The sequence below is a fragment of the Clinocottus analis genome, unplaced genomic scaffold (genome assembly GCF_023055335.1).
Source record: "Clinocottus analis isolate CAN_PGR_092001 unplaced genomic scaffold, fCliAna1.0.p SCAF_76, whole genome shotgun sequence".
Lineage (NCBI taxonomy): Eukaryota > Metazoa > Chordata > Actinopteri > Perciformes > Cottidae > Clinocottus > Clinocottus analis.
The window spans coordinates 142,211-160,610 of record NW_027176236.1 but is presented as its reverse complement, the minus strand read 5'-3'; the positions used below and the strand labels follow the sequence as shown (position 1 = coordinate 160,610).

General features: G+C 47.8%; 1 protein-coding gene across 1 annotated transcript; it reads left to right on the top strand.

Annotated features, from left to right (window-relative positions):
- Window positions 1–1,983: 1,983 nt before the first annotated feature.
- On the top strand, window positions 1,984–13,654 carry aff2 (AF4/FMR2 family, member 2; the record flags this gene model as incomplete). The annotated part of the gene is made up of 9 exons (XM_068567074.1): window positions 1,984–2,239; window positions 2,853–2,986; window positions 3,879–3,942; window positions 4,758–4,894; window positions 5,687–5,758; window positions 6,306–6,399; window positions 7,565–7,617; window positions 11,147–11,355; window positions 13,454–13,654. Coding segments are annotated over 9 exons (1,141 nt in total), but the record flags the coding sequence as incomplete, so codon positions are not given.
- Window positions 13,655–18,400: the final 4,746 nt, after the last annotated feature.

Sequence of the window (18,400 nt, the reverse complement as noted above, 5' to 3'; positions counted from 1 at the left end):
CATCCAAGAGGCTTTTTATGGAAGCTGTAAACTGGACGATGTGATCATCCTCAGACCATTCAGCAATTTCTAAACTGTGGCTTTTGACAGTTATTATGGCGCCGCTTTAATCAGACAGGTCGTGTTTTGACAAGAGAGAATAAGAAGAGACGAATGTCGAGGGTTGTGTTTTTAACCCTCGGAAAGGATGTGTTTGTGTTGGAGCGTTTGAGCACGTTAACATTTCAGTAAACACCATAAATAGCCTTCTAAATCGTAAGTCATCCCTTTTTTGTAGTAAAAATATAATGTCAATGTGTCTTTTAAATGTATTATTAATTAAATCAATAATCACTGAGAGGAAGGGAGGAAACTATTTGGAAAAAATACTTTTTTTTTGGTTTCATTGGTTGACAGCGTCACAAGGCTAATTGTTGCTAATGTGACGCAGAGGAAACAAACTGTCTCTGATGTTCTAGGACAACGTCGTAACATGTAATGTGCAATTGTGTTTGTTTTTTTCATATTGTTCACTCCCTGATTTTAAAAAGACTTCCAGACTCTTGCCTCACAATACGAGAGGTCATCTCAAATAATCTATTTGCCCGTGTTGTGTGTGTCTATACACACAAACACAGCGCTATGAGAACTTTCTTATGCTTTCCTGCACACACACCGGCATCCACTTAAGGATAGACGCACAAATACGCACACATTAGCATAGCCCTCCACACATAAACGCGCTCGCACACATCAATTATGCTGTACACAGACGCAGCAGCACACACACAACTCTCATATTCACACACACATTCACACGCGCACACACTGCAGCAACTAATTAGTCTTTGTCTCCCTGGTTTTGTATATTATCACTAATGTCGGGGGCCCGGGGCGATGTTCTGCAAGCTCAGCAACTTTTCCCGCCGCATCAAACCCCTAGAGTTTCCAGGCGGAGGAAAAACATAAAAATATTATCTGTTGTGTTGCAAACAATATGAGTCACAAGAGCAACAATAAGGAGGCCGAGGGAATAACCACGGATGCTGGAGCAGGGAGGGCAGCATCACAACGATTCCTAGGAGGAAAATATCTTCCAGCAGCTGCAGATGAAGTCTCGACAAGGCGGTTAGCTCAGAAGGAGGGCTTCACACGGGGACGCTCTGTTCATGACACAATGAGAAGACCAAGGAAGTCAAATCAACATCTTTTGTTGTCATGATTGTGGAAATTAATATAGTTTCCTTGTGAGAAATCATCAGCACTTGTTAGTCTTTTTAGACAATTTATCACAGGATGAGATATAAAAAAATGATAACAAGTCATCACACGTGAGCCATAGCACAGACGGAGAGGAGACGGATGGTTCCCTATGCATCGTCAAGCTTTCATATCAGAGAGGCTATGGAGCAACAGAGACATGCATGTGCATACATGGAGCAACAGAGACATGCATGTGCATACATGGAGCAACAGAGACATGCATGTGCATACATGGAGCAACAGAGACATGCATGTGCATACATGGAGCAACAGAGACATGCATGTGCATACATGGAGCAACAGAGACATGCATGTGCATACATGGAGCAACAGAGACATGCATGTGCATACATGGAGCAACAGAGACATGCATGTGCATACATGGAGCAACAGAGACATGCATGTGCATACATGGAGCAAGAGCAATGTGAACAGGGTCATGTGTAAGTAACACACTTTGTCTCTCCGGCCCTCTCTGGTGAAGCCGTTTGGTGATGTTAGACTTGTAAAAATGTCAACTATGGACATTTTGGAGACGCAGGTATCTCGTAACCATCCGGCTATGTCTTTACTCAGAGTTTATTATGAAAAACACCAACAGGAGTCTCTTTACAGCCTCACGCCTCTTGTCGCTGAAGCCGTCGTCACAATTAAGCCAACTACTCACACTGATCTGTCTTTTGTGTGTGTGTGTCTGTGTGTGTGTGTGTGTGTGTGTGTGTGTGTGTGTTTGTTCTCCAGCTCACTAAACAGGAAGCAGTCTCGGCGGCGTGAAGATAAGCTCCTCCCCCCCCTCTTGTCCCCGCTCGCTGACGATTCGCCCCGCAAGCGAACCTGCGACGGCAGTTCCTCCGTCGGCCAGGAGGGCGTCGCCCCCGGGACGCTGGCCTGCTCCACCTCCTCCACTTCCTCCTCCACTTCCTCCTCCACTTCCTCTTCCTCGCACAGACACAGGAGAGGGGAAGGCAAGGCGTCGGCACACGCCAGGAACGGCAGTGTAAGTGCTCAGAGGAGCTACTGTATGTGTGTGTGTGTGTGTGTGTGTGTGTGTGTGTGTGTGTGTGTGTAGCCTCCATTTCCTAGTTTGTACTTCCTCGACTCCTTTCTTCGCCTTCCTCTCCTTGCGTCCTAGTCCCGTCGACTGAACTAGGAGACCAGAGAAGGAGACGAGGCGACAGGCGATTAACAAATGAGAGATTCTTTCCTCGGAGCCGCCATTTTTAAGCAACGTCAATTAAAACTGATGTGTGTCACAGCTGCATCATATATATATATATATATATATATATATATATATATATATATATATATATATATATATATATATATGCAGGAGCTTCTGCAGCTTCACTGCGAGAGTTCATCTGAGGAAGTCTTCTTTCATGCATAATACTGCAGTGTGGAAATGTTACAGGTACGGTCACTTTGGGGAATCATATCATGCTGGATGTTCATAGTTATGATCAAAATATCTTTTACAAGGGATTTTTTTGCAGATAGACATTTTTTTCCAAGACTTTGCTGAACAAATACAATAAACACAAGTATTGGGATTAATTTGGGGTTCCACAGTTTAACGGGTTAATGATGCCTTTTCCCCCCCGATGCAGGAAGTCGACGCCCGCGGCGAGAAACCAGGAGACGGTTACCACGGCAACGGGCAGTCGGACTCGGAGGCGTGGTCGGACCCGCTGATGGAGATCCCCGCCGAGCCTCGCCGGCCGCGGCTCCACTTCAGCGACGCGTACGTGTCGAACAACCCGTTTGTACCGCACGCCGTGCACACGCCACTGCAGCCGTTAGCTTAGCCGTTAGCTTAGCCGACGCTCGGCGGCGCCGATCCACAACCATCATCTGATGGTCGTGTCCGTAAGACCTCGCCTTCTGCACGCCGCTCGCCGCTGCGAGTAAGGCCTCCCATCCTGTGAGGAGACTCTTCACACGCAGCAGCTTCTTCATTCTGTGTGTCTTGTTGTCTTGTTGTTGCCGCGCACGAGTGTGTGTTACTTGTGATTTTAAGAAATGAACCTTTTGCTTGAGTTTGACCAGTTACAGTAAGAAAACCAGGAGGCTGTGGTTGATTTTCCTGCAACCATGTGTCACGTGACAAATGTTGGACATATAGATTTGATTGTTTTCCCAATTTTTTTGAAAGAAATGATCAAAGAAATGACATTTTATTTTTTTACTGTCTGGTAACATAAGAAGACATGTTTTTGTCTCACTGCTGTGTCCATAGAGGTGCAGGACGTTCAGCTCGCAGTAAACAACCGCTCGGGCTTCAGAGGGTTAACACAACTGTAACCGATAAGTCCTCAGCTTGAGCCATCGCCATGCGAGTTGCTTTAAAATGTCTGTACCTCCCTCTGGTCCAGCTGTGTTGCAACGGGGAAAGATGACACATGGTGTTACTTCTTTGTCCCAAAGGGTTTCTGCATTATTCATGAAACAACATGTTTTCTAGTTACTCTCAGGTTACACTAAAGCCTGAGGTATGTAAACCCAAGCAGGCTACTGTATATACACACAACTCACAGCGAGCTACACGTAGCCGCCGATTATGCTAATCGCCCCGCAGCTGTTTGTTTATTTATTTATTGTCACATGTGTTCTTCTCCCCCGGTGCTGCTCCACAGCGTCCACAGTGCAGACTACCACATGCAGGAGGCCAAGAGGCTGAAGCACAAGGCCGACGCTCTGGTGAGACACACACACACACACACACACACACACACACACACACACCTTTACACCTCCGTCCTTGAGCACAGAGAGAGGCAACGGGGAGACGGACACAGTGATTTGATAACACACGATGTTACCGTCGAGTCTAGACTGTAATTATGCATGCGCTCAGACGTGTGTGTGTGTCTGTTAGAGTGTGTGTGTGTGTGTCGTTGATCACGTGTGTGCACAGCGGGGTCTCCGAAGAATGAAAATCTATTTCACATCAAGTGCCGCGCCGTATAATTTGTGTTATTTATTGCTCCATTTGTCTCCGGGGAACGTTGCATTCAAGGACTGATGATGTCTGCGAGATTATACAAGAATACAAAAGAATTATCCGATCCCCTCCCAACAATGAAATGAGATTTATTTAACTTGTTATTTAGCTCGTGGTTTACGCCGTTTGTTTCCTCACATTTATCTGGGGAGTTTGCGTCTTAGCGGGAGATTATTCCAAGAGTGTGTCTGCTGCGAAGATTTCTTCTTCTTCTCCTTCTCCTTCTTCTTCTTCTTCTTCTTCTTCTTCTTCTTCTTCTTCTTCTTCTTCTTCTTCTTCTTCTCCTTCTTCTTCTTCTTCTTCTTCTTCTTCTTCTTCTTCTTCTTCTCCTTCTTCTTCTTCTTCTTCTTCTTCTTCTTCTTCTTCTTCTTCTTCTCCTTCTTCTTCTTCTTCTTCTTCTTCTTCTTCTTCTTCTTCGTCATTTCTGTTATAATTGTCACACTCCTCCTTTTTCTCTGTCACCCATCCGTCTCTCTGTTGTTGTTTTACTGTCTGTCCTCTCCGTCTGTAGATGGACAAGTTTGGCAAAGCGGTGAACTACGCGGACGGCGCTCTCTCCTTCATAGAGTGTGGGAACGCCATGGAGCGAGACCCCCTGGAGGCCAAGTCCCCGTACACCATGTACTCCGAGACCGTGGAGCTGATCAGGTGCGACATAACCACATCTTATCAGACAAATACGCTCCTGGACGTAGTTCTACGTGATGAAGTAACTCACACTGGTCGACTCCACATCGATGAACCCAGCAAACAAAAGCGCTTCAGGCTCGTCTGCAAACAGAGAGTTCGTCGCTGTCCTCTTCAGACGGCCAAATGATTACAAATGATTACAAATGATTACAAATGATTACAAAGGATGGCGAGTGAAGTCAAGGTGAAGTCAGGAGGAAAAACATAGTGTCACGCCCTGCTCGTCTGCGCTCATCCATCCTTGAGCAAGACGAGCGAGCCGCCACCGGCAGCTATGTGAGGGGGGGCTGATCTGTGACCCTGGCCTTTGACCTCTGACCTTTGAGCTCATGGGAGGGGTGGAGCTCACCCCCCCTCCCCAGCGGAGATCAATGAAGTGTATAAAGGCGTCACCCGCTGCGTTTCATGTTGACTGATTAAACCGCCTCGCCGAGTGGGAGGCGGCGGCCGACCCCCCTCCACCCGCACCGCAGCGTCGATGAAATACTGAAATACCTAATGAGCCACCGAGGGAAGCCTCCGCCCGTCCACAGAGGGATGGAGCGGGCCGCGGCTCGCCTCTGCAGCCGGTCGACGTGTCACCGCTTCACATCTCGCCACGTTCAGAAAGAGCGCCTCCTGGAAGGACTTTTAACCTTGCTCTGTGTGATTAAGATGGGCCACGAGTTCGCGTGTGTGTTCTCCACGATCAACAAATATCTGGTGTGTTTTGGTGGAGCGTGAGCTGACAAGAGTGTGTGTCCTCTGCAGGTACGCCATGAGGTTGAAGAACTTCACCGGCCATTCGGCCACCATCGCCGAGAAGAAACTCGCTGTGCTGTGGTACGCCGATTCTCTTTTTAAGCATGTGTGTGTGTGTGTGCGCGTGTGTGTGTGTGTGTGTGTGTGTGTGTGTGTGTGTGTGTGTGTGTGTGCGCGTGTGTGTGTGTGTGTGTGTGTAAATGTGTCATTTGTGTGTGTGTGAGCCGCTGCGTCTGTGTACAGCATAATTGATGTGCACAAGCTCGATTGTGTGTGCATTTGTGTGTCTATCCTTGAGAGGATGCCGGTGTATGTGCAGGAAATCATAAGAAAGCTTTATATATATATATATATATATATATATATATATATATATATATATATATATATATATATATATATGTATGTATATATATATATCATTTAAATAATATTTAAAACCATATTTGATATCGTTTTTGAATCATAAGTGAATAATTCACCGAGACGTGGCCTTTGGATTCTAATCACATATTGATATCAGTACATTTCTCCCCTCCTCCGGACCGGACTCGTGTGTTTTTAAGCCGTGAGGACGAAAAGCTTCTTGAAATAAAATTCACCTTCTCTAATGGTTCTGTTCCCATAGTAACCGCTGCCTGTCCCTGCTGTACCTGAGGATGTTCCACCTGAAGAAAGACCACGCTGTCAAGTACTCGCGGTCGCTCATGGAGTACTTCAAGGTAGAAGACACACACACACACACACACACACATTTGGACATGGACTTCATTTCCTCTTGCTCTCATTTTCTCCCTCTGCGGTTGAAAAACATGAAATTACAATCCCTCAAATACATTTCATATTCATTGTCATGGTGCCTGTGCATTAATTTTGCATGGCGTTATTAAAATCCATTCTTTCTCTTTGATATTAATGTATTAATTAGCTCCATCAATCATGGCGCTGGATTGTTCGGGGGTTTAATGTGCTTGTTTTGATTAATTACGTTTGGTTTAATTAATTACTGAGGATGTCATTATCACAGTGCCGCGTGTGCATTGATGGGATTGGATTCCTGGGAAGGGGCTGACTGGGGGTTTACTGTGTGTGTGTGTGTGTGTGTGTGTGTGTGTGTGTGTGTGTGTGTGTGTGTGTGTGTGTGTGTGTGTGTGTCTGTGTGTGTGTCTGTGTGTGCAGGCTGTGCACACACAGGACGTGTTGACAGAAAGAGACGACTGAAAGCAGTCTGAGTGCTTCCTTTTTTCAGAAGAGCAGCCGGATCTGTAATATACTGACATGACACATTAATGTGGATTTGAACATTACATCCTGTGCAATTTATTAAAACAACATAAATAATTGAGCCGATGCTTTTCGCCTCCAAAAGGTTTGTTCCATCACAGATTAAATGAAGGGATTGTTATGGGAACAAACATGCAATAGATATCAATCACTCTGTATTTCAACTTCCTGTGTCAGTTAAAATAAAAACAAATAAAGTCAGCTGATGCAAACAGCTCTTTGAATAACTCTGGCAGCGTCGCAGCAATGTTAATCAATGTTTGCTGACCCTGTCAGACCCATGAATGAATAAATAAATAGAGAACGACTTCTGGCATTCGTGGAATCTGCTTTACTGCTCAGGAGGAGATTGATGGCCGCGGCTCGGCTGTTTGCTCAACGCGAGGCTCCAGCTCGCCGGCGTTTGCATAGCGAGTGTAAGAAGTATAAGCACATGTACGTATGAAGGGGAATCTGGAAGCCTGGCTGTGTTGAAAGGTCAAGAATCAGCCACAGGGAAAAGCCCAAATTTCATTTTTATTACCTTCATTGCTGGTCTTTCTCTGTGTGTCTACAGAGCTGTAACTGTACGTGTTTTAATCCATTTGTCTTTCTGTGACCCAGAATTCAGCCAAGAGCTCCCACCAAGCACCTTCTCCCTGGAGGATCAATGGGAAGTGAGTACACACACACACACACACACACACACACACACACACACACACACACACACACACACGTGTGCAGTCTCGCCCCGCTTCATTCACACAGATAATTGAGAATTCCTAATGCACCGGAGCTCTGCTGCAGAATACCACGGCGCCCGACAGCCGCTTGCTCAAACAAACCCCTCAGGAAGCAAATGAAGGGATTGATCTGTTGTAGAGGAGGAGAAGAAGACTGGAGGGATGATGGTTGGAGGAGGAGAAGAAGACTGGAGGGATGATGGTTGGAGGAGGAGAAGAAGACTGGAGGGATGATGGTTGGAGGAGGAGAAGAAGACTGGAGGGATGATGGTTGGAGGAGGAGAAGAAGACTGGAGGGATGATGGTTGGAGGAGGAGAAGAAGACTGGAGGGATGATGGTTGGAGGAGGAGAAGAAGACTGGAGGGATGATGGATGGAGGAGGAGAGGGGTGAAGGAGCGGTGGATGTGAAGCTAATGAGTTAGGACAGCTCTGGTGCCGCACAACAGAGGGCCGAGTGTGTGTGTGTGTGCGCGTGTGTGTCTGTCTGTGTGTGTGTCTGTGTGTGTGTGTGTGTGTGTGTGTGTGTGTGTGTGTGTGTGTGTGTGTGTGTGTGTGTGTGTGTGTGTGTGCGTGTGTGTGTGAGTGTCTGTGAGAGAGAGAATCAGGAACAAGTCGTTGGGTCGGTGAGGGTCAAGGCCACATCACAGACATTACATCACTGCCAGAGACACACACCCAGCTGTGCGAGGCAGGGGGAGTGATGGATGTTACTGTGCAGCGTCCAGCTGGGACTGACACACACACACACACGCACACACACACACACGCACACACACACACACACACACACACACACACACACACACACACATGCAGTACCGCTTACAGCCTGTTGGACTGATCACTGCTTTGTTGTTCTCTGGAACCCAAAACAGAAGTTTGTCTAATTTCTACTTTAAGTTATGTGCAGCCGTATAAACAATAACACGCGTGTGTAAATCAACGTTCTCGATCCGACTCGTTGGGTTTAGTCCTTGCAGGCCACAAAGTGAAAGTTGCACTAATCCGTCACTAACAGACATGTGTGTCAGCAGAGGACCGGCATCATGCGACGTGAACCGTGTCACCTCACAGGAGCTCTGTTTGAAAACACAAATGTCCAAAAATAAGCCAGACATGAAGCAGACGTCACCGCCGGCTGCCGAGCTCAGGTGTGAGGAGAGCAGGTAATGTGTGGAGAACGAGTGGGAGCGTTGGTGATGGAGCTCGTCCTGCGGCTGGCACAAACCCTCAGAAACAAACGTTGTGGAGGAAATGTCTGGCGGAGAGGTTTCAGAACTTCTGTCCTTGACGGCGCGACAGGAAATGGTCCATAAATGCGACTTTAATACCGTATTTTTGAATAAACTTGTTTCTTTCTGTCAGAAGTGTAGTGCGTCTTGTCCCTGTGGCATCTTCTACTTTCCATCTTGTCCTTGTTCTGATAAACGTGTTGTGGTGTTTTTTTCTCCCATCCACCGCTCTCGTCCCACTTCAAAATAATGCGGTTCTAGTTTTGCGCCGTCGACAGCACTCAGGCCGTTTTCTTAGTCTCGTCTTCAGGAAACAGAACGCTGATGAACACAGTGACCAGCAGCCGCTGCACGCCACCAATATGGAACACTCTGCGGCTCGCTTCCAATTCAAAAAGAGGCCTTTCAGCGCGGGGAAGCTCCCCGGTTCTCTCCCCGGTTCCCTCCCCGGTTCTCTCCCCGGTTCTCTCCTCGGTTCTCTCCCCGGTTCTCTCCCCGGTTCTCTCCCCGGTTATCTCCTCGGTTCTCTCCCCGGTTCTCTCCTCGGTTCTCTCCCCGGTTCTCTCCCCGGTTCTCTCCTCGGTTCTCTCCCCGGTTCTCTCCCCGGTTATCTCCCCGGTTATCTCCTCGGTTCTCTCCCCGGTTCCCTCCTCGGTTCCCTCCCCGGTTCTCTCCCCGGTTCTCTCCCCGGTTCTCTCCTCGGTTCTCTCCTCGGTTCTCTCCCCGGTTCTCTCCCCGGTTATCTCCTCGGTTCTCTCCCCGGTTCTCTCCCCGGTTATCTCCTCGGTTCTCTCCCCGGTTCCCTCCTCGGTTCTCTCCTCGGTTCTCTCCCCGGTTCCCTCCCCGGTTCTCTCCCCGGTTCTCTCCCCGGTTCTCTCCCCGGTTCCCTCCTCGGTTCTCTCCCCGGTTCTCTCCCCGGTTCTCTCCCCGGTTATCTCCTCGGTTATCTCCTCGGTTATCTCCCCGGTTCTCTCCCCGGTTCTCTCCCCGGTTCTCTCCTCGGTTCTCTCCCCGGTTCTCTCCCCGGTTCTCTCCTCGGTTATCTCCTCGGTTCTCCCCCCGGTTCTCTCCTCGGTTCTCTCCCCGGTTCTCTCCCCGGTTCTCTCCCCGGTTCTCTCCCCGGTTATCTCCTCGGTTCTCTCCCCGGTTCTCTCCCCGGTTATCTCCTCGGTTCTCTCCCAGGTTCTCTCCCCGGTTCTCTCCCCGGTTCTCTCCTCGGTTCTCTCCCCGGTTATCTCCTCGGTTCTCTCTCCGGTTCTCTCCTCGGTTCTCTCCTCGGTTCTCTCCCTGGTTCTCTCCCGGTTATCTCCTCGGTTATCTCCTCGGTTCTCTCTCCGGTTCTCTCCTCGGTTCTCTCCTCGGTTCTCTCCCCGGTTCCCTCCTCGGTTCCCTCCCCGGTTCTCTCCCCGGTTCTCTCCTCGGTTCTCTCCTCGGTTCTCTCCTCGGTTCTCTCCCCGGTTCTCTCCTCGGTTATCTCCTCGGTTCTCCCCCCGGTTCTCTCCTCGGTTCTCTCCCCGGTTCTCTCCCCGGTTCTCTCCCCGGTTCTCTCCTCGGTTCTCTCCCCGGTTATCTCCTCGGTTCTCTCCCCGGTTCTCTCCCCGGTTATCTCCTCGGTTCTCTCCCAGGTTCTCTCCCCGGTTCTCTCCCCGGTTCTCTCCTCGGTTCTCTCCCCGGTTCTCTCCCCGGTTCTCTCCCGGTTCTCTCCTCGGTTATCTCCTCGGTTCTCTCTCCGGTTATCTCCTCGGTTATCTCCTCGGTTCTCTCCCCGGTTCTCTCCCCGGTTATCTCCTCGGTTCTCTCCCCGGTTCTCTCCCCGGTTATCTCCTCGGTTCTCTCCCAGGTTCTCTCCCCGGTTCTCTCCCCGGTTCTCTCCTCGGTTCTCTCCCCGGTTCTCTCCCCGGTTCTCTCCCGGTTCTCTCCTCGGTTCTCTCCTCGGTTCTCTCCCTGGTTATCTCCTCGGTTCTCTCCCCGGTTCTCTCCTCGGTTCTCTCCTCGGTTCTCTCCCCGGTTCTCTCTCCGGTTCTCTCCTCGGTTATCTCCCCGGTTATCTCCTCGGTTATCTCTCCGGTTCTCTCCTCGGTTATCTCCTCGGTTCTCTCCCTGGTTCTCTCCCGGTTCTCTCCCCGGTTCTCTCTCCGGTTCTCTCCTCGGTTATCTCCTCGGTTCTCTCTCCGGTTCTCTCCCGGTTCTCTGGTTCTCAGGCCTCTCTCTCTGGGTGTTTCGCAGGGTGAACGGCACGCCGTCTCCTCTCTCGCTCAGCCCCTCCCCGGCCGGCAGCGCGGGCGGCGGGTCCGGAGGCCCGGGCTCCTCGGGGAGCGTGGCCATCCCTCAGCGGATCCACCACATGGCCGCCAGCCACGTGAACATCACCAACAACATCCTGCGGAGCTACGAACACTGGGAGACGGCCGACCGGCTGGCCGCCGACGGCCGAGGTAGGGCCACGAACCCGCCGGCCGCGCGTGTGTTTTTCCACAGGCTTTTTCTGGGCACCCGGCGTGACAGCAGGCGCTTTGTAAAAAGAGATGTGAAGGATTTAATGAACTGGCTGCTCGCCCGGCGAGACGCAGACGTGTGATTCTCACCAGCAGGTGCTTGAAAAGAACAGGAGCTAAGACCAGCGACGCGCCGACGAATGTGTTTTGTTACATTTTGTTCCTCAGAGAAAAGGAAAAGCCGCGTTTAGGTCGAGTCTGAAGTCGCCTCGCACGTGAAGGAAGGACGCGCTCAGTGAGGCGTGAAGCTCAGTGGTTCAATCCCATCAATGGTTCAATCCCATCAGTGGTTCAATCCCATCAGTGGTTCGATCCCATCAGTGGTTCAATCCCATCAGTGTTCGCTGCTCGGTGAGCCCGGGTGTCGAGATCGGGACCGGATTCACGGTCGAGTCGTCACGGTGACAAGAAAACGTGGTCGTTAGGCTGTTTAAAGAATCAAAGAACATGTCTACGTTTATTAATCACAGAATCACATGACCGAGGTTTTTACTTCCTGCTGTCAGCGGAACGCCACGAGCAGCGAGAGGAAACGAGTCTATGTCATGAGTCTGTGTCATGAGTCTGTGTCATGAGTCTATGTCATGAGTCTGTGTCATGAGTCTGTGTCATGAGTCTGTGTCATGAGTCTGTGTCATGAGTCTCTATGTCATGAGTCTCTATGTCATGAGTCTGTGTCATGAGTCTATGTCATGAGTCTGTGTCATGAGTCTGTGTCATGAGTCTGTGTCATGAGTCTGTGTCATGAGTCTGTGTCATGAGTCTGTGTCATGAGTCTATGTCATGAGTCTGTGTCATGAGTCTGTGTCATGAGTCTGTGTCATGAGTCTGTGTCATGAGTCTGTGTCATGAGTCTCTATGTCATGAGTCTCTATGTCATGAGTCTGTGTCATGAGTCTGTGTCATGAGTCTGTGTCATGAGTCTGTGTCATGAGTCTGTGTCATGAGTCTGTGTCATGAGTCTATGTCATGAGTCTGTGTCATGAGTCTGTGTCATGAGTCTGTGTCATGAGTCTGTGTCATGAGTCTCTATGTCATGAGTCTGTGTCATGAGTCTGTGTCATGAGTCTGTGTCATGAGTCTATGTCATGAGTCTATGTCATGAGTCTGTGTCATGAGTCTGTGTCATGAGTCTGTGTCATGAGTCTATGTCATGAGTCTATGTCATGAGTCTGTGTCATGAGTCTGTGTCATGAGTCTGTCATGAGTCTCTATGTCATGAGTCTGTGTCATGAGTCTATGTCATGAGTCTATGTCATGAGTCTGTGTCATGAGTCTGTGTCATGAGTCTATGTCATGAGTCTATGTCATGAGTCTGTGTCATGAGTCTGTGTCATGAGTCTGTGTCATGAGTCTCTATGTCATGAGTCTGTGTCATGAGTCTGTGTCATGAGTCTATGTCATGAGTCTATGTCATGAGTCTATGTCATGAGTCTGTGTCATGAGTCTATGTCATGAGTCTGTGTCATGAGTCTGTGTCATGAGTCTGTCATGAGTCTCTATGTCATGAGTCTGTGTCATGAGTCTATGTCATGAGTCTATGTCATGAGTCTGTGTCATGAGTCTGTGTCATGAGTCTATGTCATGAGTCTATGTCATGAGTCTATGTCATGAGTCTGTGTCATGAGTCTGTGTCATGAGTCTATGTCATGAGTCTATGTCATGAGTCTCTATGTCATGAGTCTGTGTCATGAGTCTATGTCATGAGTCTATGTCATGAGTCTGTGTCATGAGTCTGTGTCATGAGTCTATGTCATGAGTCTGTGTCATGAGTCTATGTCATGAGTCTGTGTCATGAGTCTCTATGTCATGAGTCTCTGTCATGAGTTATAAGGCCTTGTAAACCAATAGCTCTGATGGAGTCGTGGCTTTGCGTCTCCATGCCCACAGCACCGTTTTTGCTTTTAAACACATTGATGTAGTTTATTTCAGCAGCAGATGCAGTGACCCTCAGTAACCGTGCCTCTTCCTCCTCCTCTTCCTCCTCCTCTTCCTCCTCTTCCTCCTCTTCCTCCTCCTCTTTGTCCTCCTCTGCCAGAGTTCTTCCAGGAGCTGGATTCGGTGATGGAGCCGCTGAGTCAGCAGAGCAGCATGACGGAGCTGGTGCGACACATCAGGCAGGGACTGCACTGGCTGCGCTCAGAGGCTCACCTGCTGTGAAGACTGGACGCCCGCCAAAATGTACAAAACTAAATGAAAGAAGAAGAGAGGGAGAGAGAGGAAGACATTTTTTCCCTGGGAGTGAGAACTGGGATAACAAGTGAGATGAGACTCATGCCGATGCTCCGGTTCCCACTGGGATCCTTCATGACCCGGCACCACCCGCAGTAACGCAGAGACCGGGTGGATTAATTGGGCTGAAATTTACCTGCAATTAGGTGTAAACAGTAATTAAGTTGGGGAATTTCCGCTGTGAATCACAGAATACAAATTGGCACATTAAACATTTTTGGCTGAAGCTGCTTTTTTGGGGGGAGCAGCTAGCTTAAACTCCTCACGGGACAAATGATGTTACAAACCCCAATAGAAAAAAAAGGTACGTGAGCGTGCTGATGTGGTTCAGGAGACAGAAGGGGAGGAAGGAGGAGAAGTGTCTGCAATGGCGGTGAAAGCCTCAGGCTGGTATCGACCCGAGTGGAGCAACCGGTCCAGTCCATTTAGCGAAGCGGCTCGCTAGCAGAGGAGGAGCGCTAAGACGCGGGAGCCGAAGGGATGGCGGCTGAAGTGAGTCCTCGAGCTGCTTCACTCAGAAGTCATTGTACAACTCGGTCGTGAGCGGTCGCAGGGAACAGTCAGTCAAATGTGACTTTTCTTAAGTTATAATCATTATTCTGATTATTTTCATCCCGTCACGATTTGGTTGCTACTATTCATGGCTCCTCTGCATTAGCCGCTGGATGTATTTACACTTGTGAGCTAGCTTTCCGATAGCAGCCTGTCCACAATTACTGCGCTGGATTTGATTCACAGAAAGCAGCACACACACACACACACACACTCACACACACACACACACACACACACACACACACAGGAGGACATTTAGAGGACCAAAGATGAAGGAGACACACAGATACAGGAGTCGCTCCTATTCTTCTGTTGTTTAAAGCTCGCTACGCCAACACGATTCCTGAGTTTTAATGTCAAACAATTTATTGAGAAATATAAATACTCAAGCAGTTCATACAGCGATTTAGTCTCCATAAAAGTCTTATATCTGTGTCATAACATTTTTATTTAAATGATCGGCTGTCTCGTCAAAGAATAAGTGAACAAGATGAATTCAATGCCAGCAAACACTTTTCAGAGCTCCGGCTTCACCTGATCCTGTCGGGATCGTCTCACTTTGTCCCGCTGACCTGGACCGGCGGTTTGTTTAAGTGGAGGCTCTTAAAGGTGCAATCGAACCCGAGATAACCCCCGACATTAAGCTCGCGAGACCCGGGATCTCAGTACCGGGTCAAGGAGTTTCAGCTCAGCAGAACAAGTCGTTCAACTCGCCAGTCCTTCAAATGAGGGCTCCAAAAAAACATGGCGGCATCTGTCTGCTTCTGCTCTCAATGGTTATGGGGCTTTTGTGAAATTCCACTCCGTTCTATTTCCCACAGTTGCCCACCCGCCGAGGTGTCAAACACTTAGCAGGGGGAAGACGACAGGACTCGTCAGGACTCGCTGTGACTCTTAACGAAGCCTCGTGTGCAGAAGGGTGGACGGGGCGAGGATCTGCCCCCCCCCCCCCCCTCCCAATGTCTGGAGGCATCTGGGCCACTTTGTACATCGCCAGATGAGGTCGGCTCACCCGGCTGGAAACCGTGTAGTCGTTTTCTGGAAACACGTGTCGTGTTGTGTCGTTTACGTGTGCGTACGTGTACAGCCGATCGTCAAGTCGGTTAAATCGCCACCGGATGCAGATGTTTGTGTCCCATAATGTACAGACTGTGACTCCTGAAGCAGTTTGTTTTGTTTTGTGAATGAATGGAAGTGAAACAAGAATATATATAAATATATGTGTGTGTGTGTGTGTGTCAGTCTGATAGAGTGTATGAGTGTGTGTCCATGCACAGGCTATGGCTGCATTTACACAGTGCCAAAACATAATCATATTTTTAACCCTTTGTGGCACGTTAAAAAAACAAAAAAAGAAAAGGAGTTTCTTTGTGGCTTCTCCTGTTTCCACATGTGCCATAAAGACTTAAAATCTGGATGTGTGTCCGCGGTGTCTATAAATCCAGCACATCAAGCATGAGTTTGTTTTAAGTTTTGGATCATTTGACCGTCGCCGAATGTGTATGGAAGACAATGCGGATGTGAAAAGTCATTTTCACTTTGACAAAAAAAAAATTGAAACTCAAGTGCCTCTATTTGTGTCCGTGGGAATTGCTCTATTTATTTAAGAACAAAGAATTAATCTAAATAATTTTCCATACCATATTGGTATAAATATGAGATTGTTTTTCGTAAAATCAAAATGTTTCCACAAGCTCTTTACTGGCGTTTATGACGACACCAGAGTTTGGCTTTAAGAAAAATGTGTGATTCAACGTGTCAAATTTGCATTAGTTGCTGGGTGTTTTGTTTTTTTCTTAATGATTTGAGCAAGTATGGGGTTAGTCTGAAAAACCTGAAAAAATGTAAACCATCGCATGCAATAAATGAACGCTTCAGACCAAGAACTACTTGTGTCCATTTTGAAAAAGGAAAAAAAATCAAAAACAGTCCATGTAATTTATGGTTGCATCGTCGTTTACAGTGTGAATGTTCGACATCACCTGGAAACTGAGCTGAAGGTGACGGTCGAAAAGTTTGACATTTTTAGGAAACATGCTTCTCGCTGAGAAGATTGATTTCACACTCGTGTCCGTTGGCTAACTGTGAAGCTGCTGGTTAGTTTAGCTTAGCTTAGCTTAGAGGCTAGACGCGGAGCTTGAAGTAGCACCTGCGAGCGTAAACGCAGGAAACACTGAAACGCTGACGCGCCATCCTGTCAGAAGAGGTGACGTCACGCGAGGCAACAGAACAGCGTGGCTTCACCTCTGACCCCGTCGGTCCTGAGCTGCTGCGGCGCTAACGCTAGCTGAAGCACGAGGCGGGGACGGTCTGCTTCACGCTGCCGGTGTTTTCCTAATATGCTCAGAGGTGTTACACGTTATTTTTATAATTCCTTCTCAACTGTCTCGCACATGAAATCCTCAAAATAAGACGTGCCAATCTTACATTTGTCTCGCTGAAGAGTTCCCAAACAAAAGCCAGAACGTTAGCTAAAGCGCCGGCCGTAGTGACTTCACAGTAAACTCTGGGAGTTGTTTATTTAGATAAATATACCTGCATAACATTATTTTATGTTAATTTGTGAGCTTTTGAATTGGAGGTTTCGTTACTTTTGCTCGAATCCCGCTCGCAGTTTCCCCATTCTAGCCTTTGCACTAAGCTAAGCTAAGCTAGCTGGCGGCTGACTCTAGCTTCATATTCCGCACACACGCACACACACACACACACACACACACACACACACACACACACACACACACACCCACACACACACACGAGTGTAGCGAGGAAGTAAAATGAGTGTCATCCCAAAATGTGAAACTACTCCTTTAAAATGGACTCACTGTTCTTCATCTGAAAGCCCTGCAAATGTTTACGAGTAAACATTTTAGGAAAACTGTACAAACTGCACTCCCTGTTCAACAAAAGAAAAATGCCTTTTTGACTCTTTTTATTTGTTTTTTTTTATTATTATTTGAGGTCATGAAGCCAAATTAGCAGTTTCCCAATGAGCCAATGAACTTCTACAACAGCTAATAAACAAAACCCACAAACTGTGTGTTGGACCTCAGTCCGTAGTTGTTGCTCAGTCCAATTCAATGATGTTTGATGTTGTTTTGTTTTATGGTGAAACAGTGACGTTACTGTATGGTTATTGTTCATTTCGCACAATGGTCTTTTATTTTTGATTACATGCAGCGGCTACAATATACTTACTCAATAATATGCTGTAAAATGTCATAACATTGCATCATGGGAAACGCAGGTTTGGTCCCACTGCGCGTCAACGTGGTGGCTCGTGGTCAGTCGTTTTGGGAACTCGCTCAGCAGTTCTGTTGACTATATGCAACGTGAAGTATGTCAGTATCTTCTGAGACGTTTCGGGGACAGGCTGCCTCAGCGTGGCCTTTTATTCTGCTGACGTCTTATTAAATATCTCATCAGCTCGTATTACATTATCACAGTTGTCAACTTGTTTATCAGAAGCAGCGGCGACGGAAACAACACATCGCTGTTGGTGTGACTACAACGAGGGAGCGAAACAGACTCATTTATTCATTTTTTGTGACACCAGATGGTAACAAGCCGATAATACGTGATAATCTCTCTCCAGTAGTGATGAGTGTCGCTAATATTTGTTTCCAGAAAAATCACAGATACACTTTAATTGCTTAGGGAAATTACCAAAACTGCCTCATACAGTTAAATGAACTCCCGGTATTCATAAGGATAATTATCTCCTCACATCGCTGTGATCGACCAGAGAGCTTTCTTCTTCTTCTCACTTGACTGTCCTCAGTTCGGTCATGAAACGGTCATGCAAGTGTTTGAAAGAGATCTCGTCTCTATTTCCCCAAACAAGTCATAATATGGTGTTTGTTGGGGGTCACTGGAGGGAGACATTAATACAAAGTCACGACCGCACAGGTCAGCGCTATAAAGTAACTGCTTCCATGTCACATGTTTTCTAATTTATGCTTTATTCTAATGGGATAACCATCATTGGTCCATTTCACATTACTTCTGAGGAATTCATATTTTCATATTTCAAGCTATTCAACCAGTTCAATACATTTACAAGAATAGTTTTTGAGAGAGTTAGACGAGACAATCGATCCAGCTCTCACGTCTCGTGTGTTTACATATCAACCAAGAAACGGGGAGGCGATTAGCCTAGCTTAGCATAAAGACTGAAAACGGGGAAAACAGCTAGACT